The 12,121-nt window shown below is 57.8% G+C and overlaps 1 protein-coding gene across 1 annotated transcript; it reads right to left on the minus strand.

Annotated features, from left to right (window-relative positions):
- Positions 1–76: 76 nt before the first annotated feature.
- On the minus strand, positions 77–5,768 carry ATP6V0C (ATPase H+ transporting V0 subunit c). The gene is made up of 3 exons (XM_030848570.2): positions 5,539–5,768; positions 989–1,172; positions 77–839 (listed from the first exon to the last, which is right to left on the minus strand). The coding sequence occupies exons 1-3, from the start codon at positions 5,615–5,617 to the stop codon at positions 635–637; spliced, it is 468 nt and encodes a 155-aa protein (XP_030704430.1). The 5' UTR covers positions 5,618–5,768; the 3' UTR covers positions 77–634.
- Positions 5,769–12,121: the final 6,353 nt, after the last annotated feature.

Consider the following 12,121-nt stretch of genomic DNA (forward strand, 5'->3'; position numbering starts at 1 on the left):
CTCGGCCCTCGGCCCCTCCCTCCCGGCCCTGCCACCCGCGAGCCCCGGGACCCAACAAGCGACCCACACCCAGGCATCCAGTCACATCCGAGAACTTTATTGGACACGGTTCGGCGCCAGGGCCCAGTGGGCCCAACACACTGCGCCACGGCCCTGGCAGCCAGGGCTGCAGGAGGTGGTTCCATCCAACGCGTCTCAGGGCAAACGGTAACCGGTAACCGCACAACGCAACAGTCTACCTAAGATTACTATAGAGTTGGGAGACAGAGGGCTGCTCCATAGACGTATGAACAGGTCAAATCTTTATAAATAAACATCCAGTGAAGAGAAAATGACAACTCTAATTCATCCTTATACACAGAGCACTCTAGGGCAGATGGGTGGGGGGCGGCCAGAGGCCTGCATCCTCACTGGTCAGGGGCCTGGACCGGGAGTGGTGGGCCCAGATGTCCACGGCACGGGGCGGGCAGGGGCAAGGCTGGGGGCAACAGACAATGGGCACTAGGACACTGCGCATTTACAAGACCAACTACTGGCAGGCAGCTGCCCCGTGCGTGTGTGTCAGGCTGTTCGTTCTGGAATGAGGAGGGGGTGGTCTTTACATCATATTCTGTGGCTGGTGGGCCCGGAGGGGCTACTTTGTGGAGAGGATGAGGGCGACGATGAGACCGTAGAGGCCGAGCACCTCGGCGAAGATGAGGATCAGGATCATGCCCACGAATAGCCGGGGCTGCTGGGCAGTGCCCCGCACGCCAGCGTCCCCCACGATGCCGATGGCAAAGCCAGCTGCCAGCCCACTCAGGCCCACGCTCAGGCCAGCGCCCAGTTGAAGGAAACTCCTGGGGGAGAGAGTACACAGGATGGATGTTAGCCAACAGCCAGGGAAGGCATTAGGCATGGGTCACCAGCCATCCACCCAAGACCCCTCCTGGCTCCGCACAGTGGCTTTACCCCAGGCAGGGTGTAGGGAGAGCAACCCAGGCCTCACCTGTAGAGACTGATGCCATCATTCAGGGAGTTGGCAATGAGGACTGCCACCACCAGGCCATAGATTGCGATGATACCGGCCATGACCACCGGGATGATGGACTTCATGATCAGCTCCGGCCGCATGACAGACATGGCTGCGATGCCGGTGCCACTCTTGGCTGTGCCATAGGCAGCACCCAGGGCTGAGGGGGAGAAGATGAGGTGAGCCCAGAGCACCTGTGGCCAGAACCCTGGGGGCAGCTTTTGGCATACTTGAAGGCCAACGCAAGTTATCACCCGCAAGGGGCAAGATGAAAGTGGCACTCAGCCAGGAGCAGGTGGCTTTCAGAGGAACAGCCATAGCTGGGCACTCAAGGAACCCACGGTATGGGTTCCTCCACCAGATACCCTCATGGCTGTCTGGCCCATATGGGCTCCTGCTTTCCTGTGAAATCCCAACCCAGGCTCAACAGCACTCCCCATGCCTGCTACATAGATCCCATGCTTCCATGGAGCCTCAGACCTAAAAGGGGGAGCTGTGACAGGCTGCCCTGTCACGTGGGGAAACAGGCAGCTGGGCACAGAAGCCTTGCAGATTCTGGGCACCTTTTGTCCCACCAGGCACTTTCCCACGTCAGGAAAGGCCTGGAAAAGCACGAGCTATGTCAACAGCCCAGATGTTGAGCCTGGGTCAGCCCACAAGCCCTGGGACTAAGTGCAGAGACAACACGCTGGAAGAGCCACTGCAGTGCAGGGTCAGGGGAAGCTGGCCTGGCAATTCTTGTCCTCTCAGGCCAGAGGTTCGCCCACTCCCCACCCTGCCCACCACACTTCCCACAACTCCCAGCCCAGGGACACGCTGCAGCAAGGGCTAGTGTGTCTGTCAACAGGCTGAATGCTCTGCCAGAAAAGGCAGCTCTCGGCACCCTCAGCCACAGAGCAGGCCAGGACCCTTGAGTTCAGGGAGAATCCTCTCTGAACAACCAGAGAAAGGGCAAGTCAAAGAGAGGACAGGGTACAGGAAAGACAGTGGGCTGTGAAGCCATCACCCAGGCCAACCCCAAGGCCCCTGCAGACCTGTGAGAAGCCTAGCTTGTGTTGAGGCCTCTGGTAACTGGGGTGGGGGGGAGGCTCTAGGCACTGCAGGACTCCTGTCTCCCCTGCCACTATCTCTCCTCCCTCTTCCCAGGGTGGGCTGCCTTCCTGAAAGCCCCCCTTCTCCTGGCCTGTCTTCCAAGCCTAGGAAAAACGTTTGCAAGTACAACAGACAACCACAGGGCCCCAGGCAGCTGTTCTGACTCCAGTCGCCACCCTCGAGGCTCCCAATGTGCGGCTTGAGCAGATGCTGACATGGGTTAGAGGTGGAAGGGGCCAGGACAATCCCAGACATTCCTGTGCATCTTTGACTCACCTGTTTGGGCTGTCAAAAGATGACTAATCTGTGCTCACTGCAGAGCAGGGATGAGGTCAGAGGGGCTCTGCCTTCCCAGGGCTCTGAGCCTGGTGAAGAGATAGACGCAGCCCCTCCAAGCATGGTAACATGTTCCAGGAAGAGTGGGGAGGTCTGGGGAAAGGTTTCACAAGGGAGGTGACAACTGAGTGGAGGGCTGATAGTGAGTAGGTAGTCACAGAAAGGCGAGGCAAGAGGAAGAAGATTCCAGACCACACAGAGCAGAGATACCAGATAGGGAGCAGAGGGAGGGAGGCAGTGGTGGGGGCAGCAGGACCTTCACTGCTTCCCCTCCACACCCCCGACATCCAGCCTTCAGGTGCCAATCCTCACCAAGCTGCTCCTGGAGCAACCGTGCATTTTTCAGCCTCCTACTACGGGCCCAGCACCACACCAGGCCAGCGCCAGGGCTCATTACTCAAGGACGAGGACACAGACTGATAGGTGGCACTGGGTGAGACCCCATTACAGGGAAGCCAGCGCCCCAGGCAGTGGGCCCTGCTGCAAGGCTGGAGCGGGTGAGGGTTGGCAAGTGAGCTGGGCCCTTCTCTGTAGAGTGCAGCATGGAGATCATGTGGCTGTGCTTCCCCTGAGGGTGGGGAAGCCACAAGAGGAACAAAGGGAAGAAACAAGGATGACCATCAAGAGGGAAAAGCAGCCTGACCCAGGCTGCTGGGCTGGGAAGACCCTGGATGCCAGCTCCAGAGTCCAAGCCTGAAGGTGCTCCAGATGGAGCAGGGAACAGAAAGAGGAATCAGGACACAGTTCCGTGAACATAGCGCCAAACACCAGTGGCTCACTGGTAGGGAGGAAGTCACAGAAGATATGGAAAAGGAGCAACTGATGGCTCCATGGAAGACATGATGAAGAAAAAATATACAAGACTTGGGTCGTAAGTTAAGAAAAAAAGGGAAGCTGGAATGGGTGATGGGGATTGGGAGAGGGAGTGGACCTCATTCAGTCGTAAGAAGCCCAGTCAGCCAAGTGCTAGGCAGGCCAGTGGCAATCTGGGCCAGGAGCCGCGGACAGAGCTTGCACTCACCCTAGCAGCAGCACCTGAGGCCTGAGAACTGTTCAGGAAGGCACAAGGAAGTAGACGAAGACAGGCCCTGGAGAAAGGTTCTAGAGAAAGAAATTAAGTCAGAGTCTGACCCAACTGACCAAGTAAGAAGCTAGCTACTGTAGGGCCACAGTAAGCCCCATGTAGGGAGGGGAGCAGGAGTGAAGCTGCATACGAGCCAACCAGAACGGGTGGCCCCAATTCCCAGGAGCCTGGGGCAAGCAAAATACCTCTGGACCAGTGATACCCTGTCTCAGTAACTTCCAAAGACCTGCTGGTCAGGCTCTATTCAAAAGTACCAAGTAAGTTCTAGAAGGACAGGAAGAGAGGCACCTGGTGATCAGAAGGAGGCCAGGAGCTGGATATGGAAAAAGGGTTCGGGTGTAAACTCTGCCAGATTTCAAGTTCCACATGAGCAGGGTTCTTGTTTTGTTCACCGATGTCCCCCAGTGCCTGGCACATAGTAGGAGCTCAATGGAGAATTACTGAATGGTCAATGACAGACAATCAACAACCCACAAGTGGCCAGGCCTGGCCCTGGAGGCATTCCGGAGGCAAAGAGCAGAAAACGGTGAGGGAAAAGAGGGTACAGCAGCCTGCTGGGAGGCACGGGAGAGCAGGCAGCTCTGGAAGATGTGGAAATAGTAGGCATCGCCTAGGACAAAAGGGGAAGTACAGGCCACTTCTCCCACCACAAATGATCCCTTACTCGCACATGACAGGAAGGGCAGGGCCCACTCAGCAGCTTGTGACCAGCAGGCAGGCCCGCCTGGGCAGAGGGAGGCCCCAAGCCCCCACCCCACTAGTGTTTATAGTCAGCAGAGAGTGTTTAGAGTTCAATCCCTCCACATACCTGCATAGGGAGCCTCTCCAGTCCACCACACAGGGTGGGGCAGGGCGAGTCATCAAAGCCCAAAACCAGACCTACCTCAGAAGGCCTAGACCAGACCAGGCCAGACCAGTCCACAAGGGCTGCAGCTGGGTCAGGACTCACCTCCCTGGGTCCCACATTCCTGGCCGGGCCCAAGTGCTATTCTCCCAGAAGGGCCCATTTTCATTGAATTTTACATCCCAGGACTGATAAGACCCAACTTCAAAACCAAGGTGCCATCAAAAACCTTGCAAGGCCCCTTCTCCATTCCTAGGGAAGCCCCTCCCAATTCCAGGCCTCAGGGAAAGGGAGAAAGGTCATTCATTCATTCAGGCCTGAACTGAAGACTTCCTTCTATGGAAAAAAAACCAATCCCCTCAACACTGAGGCTTCATGCTACCTCGCTCACCCCGACAAGCGTCTGCAAACGCAGTGCTGAGGGTGGCCTGTCTCCCAGACATCCATACTGCACCCTCGGCCTGTCTGACCCACCCCCACCCCCCAACTCCACTCCCACCTCTGGGTCCCTGCCGGCTCTCAAGACCAACCTCTCAACCCAGTTTTTCTAACCAACCCACACCGCCTACAGGGGTATTGGGAAACACCGACAAGTCCTAACCGGAAGCACCTGCCTAGGTGCAGACCCACCTGACCCCCGCCGACGGGCCAGGCCGCCACAAGGGCGAGGGCTGTGGACCACGGCGGGGAGCGCCAGGGCCGGATTCCCCACCTCCGCCGCCCACGGACAGGGTCGGCCCTGTGTCGGGGGATCTTTCCGAGGTGTGATGTCACACCTGCCCGCAGGATAGGGGGGGCGGGTGCGGAGCAGACGCAGGACCGCGAGCCCCCACCCCAGCCTCGCTCCCGCCTCTCCAGGGGCTAAGATGGCAGCGGCGCCGCCGCCCCACCCCCGCACCGACACGACCGGCTGGCCGCGGGCCAGCCGGGGACCCCCGGGAGACCCTGGGACCCACACCGGGACCTAGCCCGCATGCCCTGCCCTCCAGACACCCGACGGCCCCCTGCAGCCCTCAGGGCCCCGGCCCAGGCCTGCAGTCACGTGAGACCCGGGACCCCCAACAGCTCGAAATTACGTCAGAGTGACGTCACACGCCGAACCCCGGAGAGCAGCAGGCACGAGCCCCGCGCGCCCCCCGCCTCCCGGGTCCCTCCTGCCACGGCGCTCACCGCTGAAGACCATGGCGGCCGAGGCGCCCATGACCGCGAAAAAGGAAGCGTACTCGGGGCCGCTCTTGGCCTCGGACATGTCTGCGGTGAGGCGGGGGCGAGGTCGGGCCGGGCGCTGCGAGCACCGAGCTGTACGAAGCGAGCAATCAGGCGGCTGGGAAAGCGATCCCGGCCGTCAGCCGCTGCGCTCTAAATACCAGCACCGCAGAACAAAATGGCGGCCGTGGCCGCGTCACATGACCCGGGCCCCGCCCCTGCGGGCCATACCACTTAGCGCCGGTAGGGGGCGTCATGGCCCCGGGACGTCTCCTAGCGGCCCGCTGACGGCCCACGCACTGTGTTGTCGCCTTGCCGGCCTGGACCCCTGCGCCCCGCCCCACCTCGGCCTCCTCAGGTGCGCTGTCGGGCGCCGCCGGCCTCTCGAACCCCGCGGCGTTGGGCCCGTCCGGTCCCCGGGCCGGGGCGGGGCGGTGGCGCGCCATATTAGCATATGGGGCGGGGCTCGAGGTGTCCCACCTCCTCTGCGGCTGCGCGGCACTCTTCGGTGTTCGCTTCCGAGCGTCGTTTCTGTTTGCGTTCTCAGTGTGCAGGCTGGCCGAGGAGTTCTCACGGCCCAGACCGCAGGGACCCAGGACTACCGTCTACCCCGAACGTCCTCATACTTCCTGCGGTGATCTGAGAGTCCAAGCAGGCGGAGCCGAAATCCTGTGTCTCCCGTTGCCCCCCACCCCCACCCCGCCGAAACCGTCCCCAGACTCTTCCAGACCCACCAGGCCCCAACCCAGCAATTGGTGATTTCTCTCCTGGCTTCCGAGGAAGAGGAGCCCCCTCCCCCGTATCTGTTCCCTCCTTTGCGTCAGGGACCCAGACTACAGTTGGAGGGGTTGTCTCTGCCCCTCAAAATGTAAGCATGACTGGTCTGAAGACCTGTCAGTGTTGCAACCTGTGAAGGCTTCCCCGGATTTCTACATCTTCTGGTGTTCCTGTTCTCCCTGTTCCCACACAAACCCTGCAAATGCAGGGCTGCCTGTATTTCTGGAGCAGCAGTAAGTGGTTCCCTCTCAGCCCAGCAGGCAGCCTGGCCTGGGACTGGCCCCACCCTGATGATTCCATGTGACCATCCTGGCATCCCAACTGGCTGCCTTATCTCTGCCCACCAGCTCTGGTTCCCTTTGCCTTTTTGTCCCATGCATTTCAGGAGCCCTGGGTGGCTGCCATCTGGTCCTGGGTCTCCCTTGAGCCCCAAGCCCTTGTCCCAGCATTAAAGCACTCTCCCTGAACAGCCTGAGCGGTAGCTGTCGTCAGCCTTCTCCATGTGGGTGGTGGGGTCACCTCCCCTGGCCTGGCCCTCCCAGTGGACTCTCAAACCCACCTTCCATGACAGGAACCTCCCTCACAGCGTCTTCTCAGTGAGGCTGAGTTTGCCCCCCTCTGAACTTGCAGCCCTCAAAGTGCCATGTCTGTCGTGTTTCAAAAGAGAGGAGGCCACCATTCTGCTAGAGCCCTCCCCACCACCCTCTGCCACCTGACCAACTTCTGGAAAGAGGAATCTTCACTCAGCATCTCCACCTCCTCCCCAGCTCCTTGTCCTTGCCAAGGTTGCTGGTGACCGCCATTTCTCTAAGCTGAGGAACATTCGTCAGGCTCTCTGAATGGGCCTCTCTGCTGCCGCGGCCTGCTGCCCACTTCCCCACACCCCACTCTCTCCAGTTCACCACCATCTGCCCTGATGCCCTCATTCCTTCCTGGAGTCACAAGGAGGAGCAAGGACGGACCCAAGCCCTGAAGCCTCAGCTTCACTGCAGGTCCCGGGTGTTCCCAGGGCTCTCCCTGCCCTGCCCTACCCTGGGTGATCACCTGCACCTTTCCAGACCTGAAGCTGTCCGAGCAAGTGAATGCCCAAGTGTCTGCCCCAGGCCCAGTCCCCATAATTACAGGCACTCAGGGTCCAGGGCCCGGGGAGCCCAGACCAGGGAGCTGTCACTGGCTGGGGGGCAGGGAGGCTGCATGCAGGGGCAGAATTCAGACTAAGGAAAGGAGATACAGGACAGCCCCCCTCGGGAAGCTGCACAGCCAAAAGCATAGTGGTGGCAAAGCGCACAAACCCCAGCACAGCTGAAGTCCTGAGACTGGGAGGTCAGGGATACAGTTCCCCCCTCAGGCTCAGAGGGCAGGTCGGCTTTGCTCACCGTCCTCTAGTTTTCTGCCGAAGTTCTGGTGTGAGAAGTCACAGCGGGTCTCCAGTGGGGCTGTGCTGACACCTCAAACCAGCATGTCTCAAACTGAACTCACCTCCCAGCGTATCACCACCAGCTTCCACTTGGTTGTTTCCATTTCCGGCAAGAGGCACAGCCATCAGCCACTGCCACACCAGCAGCCTTCGAGTCACAGCTCCCTCTTCATTACTCACCAGGCCCCGAGATTCTGTGGCTTCCCAGCTCTCAGCTCTGCCCCTGCCTCACTGCTGCTGCTGCCCCTGAGGCAGGCCTTTACTTCTGGCCTGGGTCTTCTCACAGCCTCCAACCTGGTCTGCCTGTCCAGTCTTCCTCACCCTGTCACCATGGGAGCTTCCTAACTGGTACATCTGACCAGTTACTCTGGTCCCGGAATCCTTCAATGTCCCTCTAAGCATTTGGGGGCATTATCTAATCCTCATAATGATCCTTTGAGGAAGATATAACCATTACCCTCATTTTGTGGATGAAACAGGCCTAGGAAGGTTTAGTACCTTGCCCAGGGTTAGCCGGCTAGCGAGTAGCGGAATTGAAACTCAAACTCCACAGGCTGAGCCTAGCCTGTGCGGCTTACTACACCTCCTGCTTCCTGCATAGGAGCTCAGGGAGTGTCTGGTGACCAGTGACAGGGACAGGAGAGACCCAGGTCACCTTCCCCTTGGCCTCCCAGCATCAGGCAGGGCCCGGGGATGGGGTGGGCCAGGGGATGTGTAAGGGAATGGCCAGGGACACACACCTCTGCCTTCTCCCTCACAGTTGTGCAGCCCCTGGAGTGAAATCACAGTGTCAAAAGCCCCTGGCCTGTCACTGTGCAGGTGGGAATTTCCAGGAATAAAGAAGGAGGGGCTTTGGGAAACTCAAGCCAGAGACCCCAATAGGGAGAGGTATAGAGAGATGTGGGGTGAGGTCCCAACTTCCCCGAGGGTTCTAACGGGGATGAACAGGCCCATTGTCTGGACTGAAAGATGGTGGGAAAGAGAAATCCAATGGCACTTTGCAGAGACCTCAGGGAAGGAGGAGATGGCTGGGGAGATGGAGACCACGAATAAAGTGACAAAGGGCCTCAAATGATTAGAATTAGAATCCTGAGGAAGCCATTTCAAAGAAGAGAGAGTCCTGCAGCCTGACATGGCAGTCTTATCAAGAATATCAGGAAACTGCAGACAAGGTGTCCAAGCAGAGCGTCTTCTCCCAGCGGACAGTCCCATTCTTCCGAGTAGCCATGAAGACATACCATAGGGTGTGATGCTCAGAGTGGGCACCAGGCTCTCTTGACTTGATAGATAAGAGCTAAGTGTGGCCCAGGCAAGGCTGGGAGGAGATGGAACAAAAAATATAGTTGCGATATCAGAGGGGGAAGGGGCGGGATGCATAAAGATGACTTTTTGGTATAATTAAAATAATTGGAGCTTACAAAAAGATACAAGGTGTTTTTTTTTTTAAATAAAAAATGTCTATGTACAAGCAGGACAGGGGCACAGCCGGGGCAGCCAGTCCTGCAGGGGAGACTGTGTTTTCCTGAGTGGCTCCAGCTGGATGTCAGGCCCTGAGAGAGGCAAGAGGTGGAGGACTGGGGTGATCCCAGAGATGGAGCAGCCCCCCACTTCCCACTGACCCCAACTCTGAGGGCTGATGAGAAAGGGCCTGACTGATTCTCTCTCTCTTTTTTTTTGGCCAAGCAGAGCTGCTTGCGGGATCTTAGTTCCCTGACCAAGGATTAAACCCAGGCCCCCTGCGGTGGAAGCGCATAGGCTTTACCACTGGACTGTCAGGAAATTCCCAGCCTGACTGATTCTTAAAACTCTTTGAGAACCAGACTGGCAGCAGGCAGGAAGCCCAGGGGCTGGCCCCGACAGCCAGGGGGCAGTGTGTGACTCTCCCTGGGCCAGTCAGAGGAAGGAAGGGGGAATCCTATGGGTTTACAGTAAACCAGGGCCAGGCACAGGGAGCAAGCTCTCAGAAAGTGCGCTGGATGAATCCTCAGCCCTGGTGGGCACCATCGGCCCTGGTCTGGGCTCAGCACCCTGAAGGCCAGTATGATCTCCCTCCACTCCAACAGTCAGCCTTCAACTCTAAGCCACTCGTCTGGCACTTAATTGAGCATCTACCGTGTGCGGGCACTGAACTAGGCTCTGAGGATACAAGATTGAGGAAGACAGCTCCTACCCTACCTGGGAGGGCTGGACTCAAGGACAATGACATCCCAGTGCCAAATCAGCTACAAAGGAGGGAGAAGCCTGGAAAGCTCAGATGGCCCCCAGCGGGTGATCTCTAAATGAGGGCTTAAAAGATGAAGAGAGGGACTTTCCTGGTGTTCCAGTGGCTGAGACCACGCTCCCAATGCAGGGGGCCCAGGTTCAATACCTGGTCAGGGAATTCTGTATGCCGCAACTAAAACTAAAGAGCCCATGTGCTGCAGCTAAGACCTAGCACAGACTAAATAAATAAATATATATTTTTTAAAGATGAAGAGGGTTTTAAAATATATATTTTTTATTTTTTTGGCTGCTCCGGGTCTTAGTTGCAGCATGTGGGATCTTCTTTGCCGCATGTGGAATCTTTTATTTGTGGCATGTGGGATCTAGTTCCCTGACCAGGGATCGAACCCGGGACCCCTACATTGGGAGCATGGAGTCTTAACTGCTGGACAACCAGGGAAGTCCCAAAAGATAAAGAGGGTTTGAGCAGGGGAGAGACAGGATCCTGTTTGTGCTTAAATTACAGACCATCCACACCACAGAAAGTTGGGCAGCTGTTGATGAGATGGAAGCAGGTGGATGACCCCTGAGATGCAGTTAAGTGACAGGCAGCAGGGTGGGGAGAGTGCACAGGTGGGTTACCTGAAGTGCACAGACCCTGCTGACAGCGGTGGGTCCCCGAGACCAGACTGGGAGGGAGACCTCCCCCTGTGGATATTCCCGTACTGTACTGATTTTCTACAAGGTGCATATTTTACCTTTAAAAAAAACAAGAGACAGGGAGAAATACAGAGCAAGTGCTTAAATGAGTTTCCTTATGGAGTGATAAAAATGTCATGGAACTAGATAGCAGTGGTGGTTGCACAGCACTGTGATGGCACTAAGGGCCACTGCATTGCTCACTTTGAATTTAACCATTTGAATGTTTAAAAGGACAATAAAACAAAGCATTTCCATGGCTGGCTACAGATGGGAACACAAGCTGAGATACGATTACCCTGGACCAGGCCCAAAAAGGGGCCCACGTGAGGTGGTGCTGGGAGGAGAGAGGTAGCCCAGGCTGGTGGAGCTCTGGGCAGACACCGTGGTCACCACAGCTGGCCCAGCCTGAGGGAGGCAGGCCTCCAAAATGTTGGAGGATATAGGCCTGCATCCCTACCTCCCCTATGGGGGCCTTCTCCATCCCCCCACCCAGGGAACGCATCTTGCCCAACTCTGGCCCGGGTCACAGTGTCCTTTTTTTTGGGGGGGTGGCGCTGTGTTGGGTCTTCATTACTGTGCGCAGGCTTTCTGTAGTTGCGGAGAGCGGGGGCTACTCTTCATTGCGGTGGCTTCTCTCGCTGCGGAGCACGGTCTCTAGGCGCGTGGGCTTCAGTAGTTGTGGCTCGTGGGCTCTAGAGTGCAGGCTCAGTAGTTGTGGCTCACGGGCTTAGTTATTCTGTGGCATGTGGGATCTTCCTGGACCAGGGCTCGAACCCATGTCCCCTGCACTGGCAGGTAGGTTCTTAACCACTGCGCCACTAGGGAAGTCCCAGGGTCACAGTGTCTTAATGTCAACCATAAGATGGGCCTAAGCCCACTTACAGTAAGAAGGGACTGCAGGGAATGTTGGGGCATCCCCAACCGCAGGCCCCAGGAACACACACTGACACGTGAGACAGGTGCACAGCCATCCCCATCCAGAACTGTCTGATGGACACCAGCATGGGCAGCACCACAGGGGGCTCCTGCTCTCACAGGCCAACAGGGGAGGGGTACTGGGGCAGGGGCACGCAGCCCACTGATGGATGGGAAATGGTCCAGAGGCCCAGTCTCTTCGTTCAGAAGAGGAACTGAAACAGCTGGTGTCAGAGAGCTGGCAGCACTGGGGCCAAGCCTCTCTTCCCCTACCAGCCCAGGATTTCTGGGACCTGGGCCAAGCCATCAGAAGGTGGCAGCAGGAAAGGGATGACGGGAACACGCAGGTCTTGGAAGGCAACGGCAAAGGAAGGGGGAGCAGCAGGAGTGAGTGTCCAGCCGCCACTGGAAGAGGAACAGAAGGCAAGAGCGCGACAGAGCCGCCAAGGCTGCCAGCAGGATGGGAGGGCCGCTGGCAATCCGCCAGCCCTGGGAGGAACTGAAGGACAGGTGTGTGCAGGTGGCAGAGAAAAT

This window comes from Globicephala melas, chromosome 15 (genome assembly GCF_963455315.2).
Source record: "Globicephala melas chromosome 15, mGloMel1.2, whole genome shotgun sequence".
NCBI classification, from domain to species: Eukaryota; Metazoa; Chordata; class Mammalia; order Artiodactyla; family Delphinidae; genus Globicephala; species Globicephala melas.

Excerpts from the sequence above, each read along its gene's own strand:
- ATP6V0C (XM_030848570.2), bottom strand. The coding sequence starts at position 5,617 with ATGTCCGAGGCCAAGAGCGGCCCCGAGTACGCTTCCTTTTTCGCGGTC. Across the intron at positions 1,173-5,538 it reads GGCCGCCATGGTCTTCAGCG|CCCTGGGTGCTGCCTATGGC; the intron begins GTGAGCGCCGTG and ends TCTCCCCCTCAG. Across the intron at positions 840-988 it reads GATGGCATCAGTCTCTACAG|GAGTTTCCTTCAACTGGGCG; the intron begins GTGAGGCCTGGG and ends TCTCTCCCCCAG.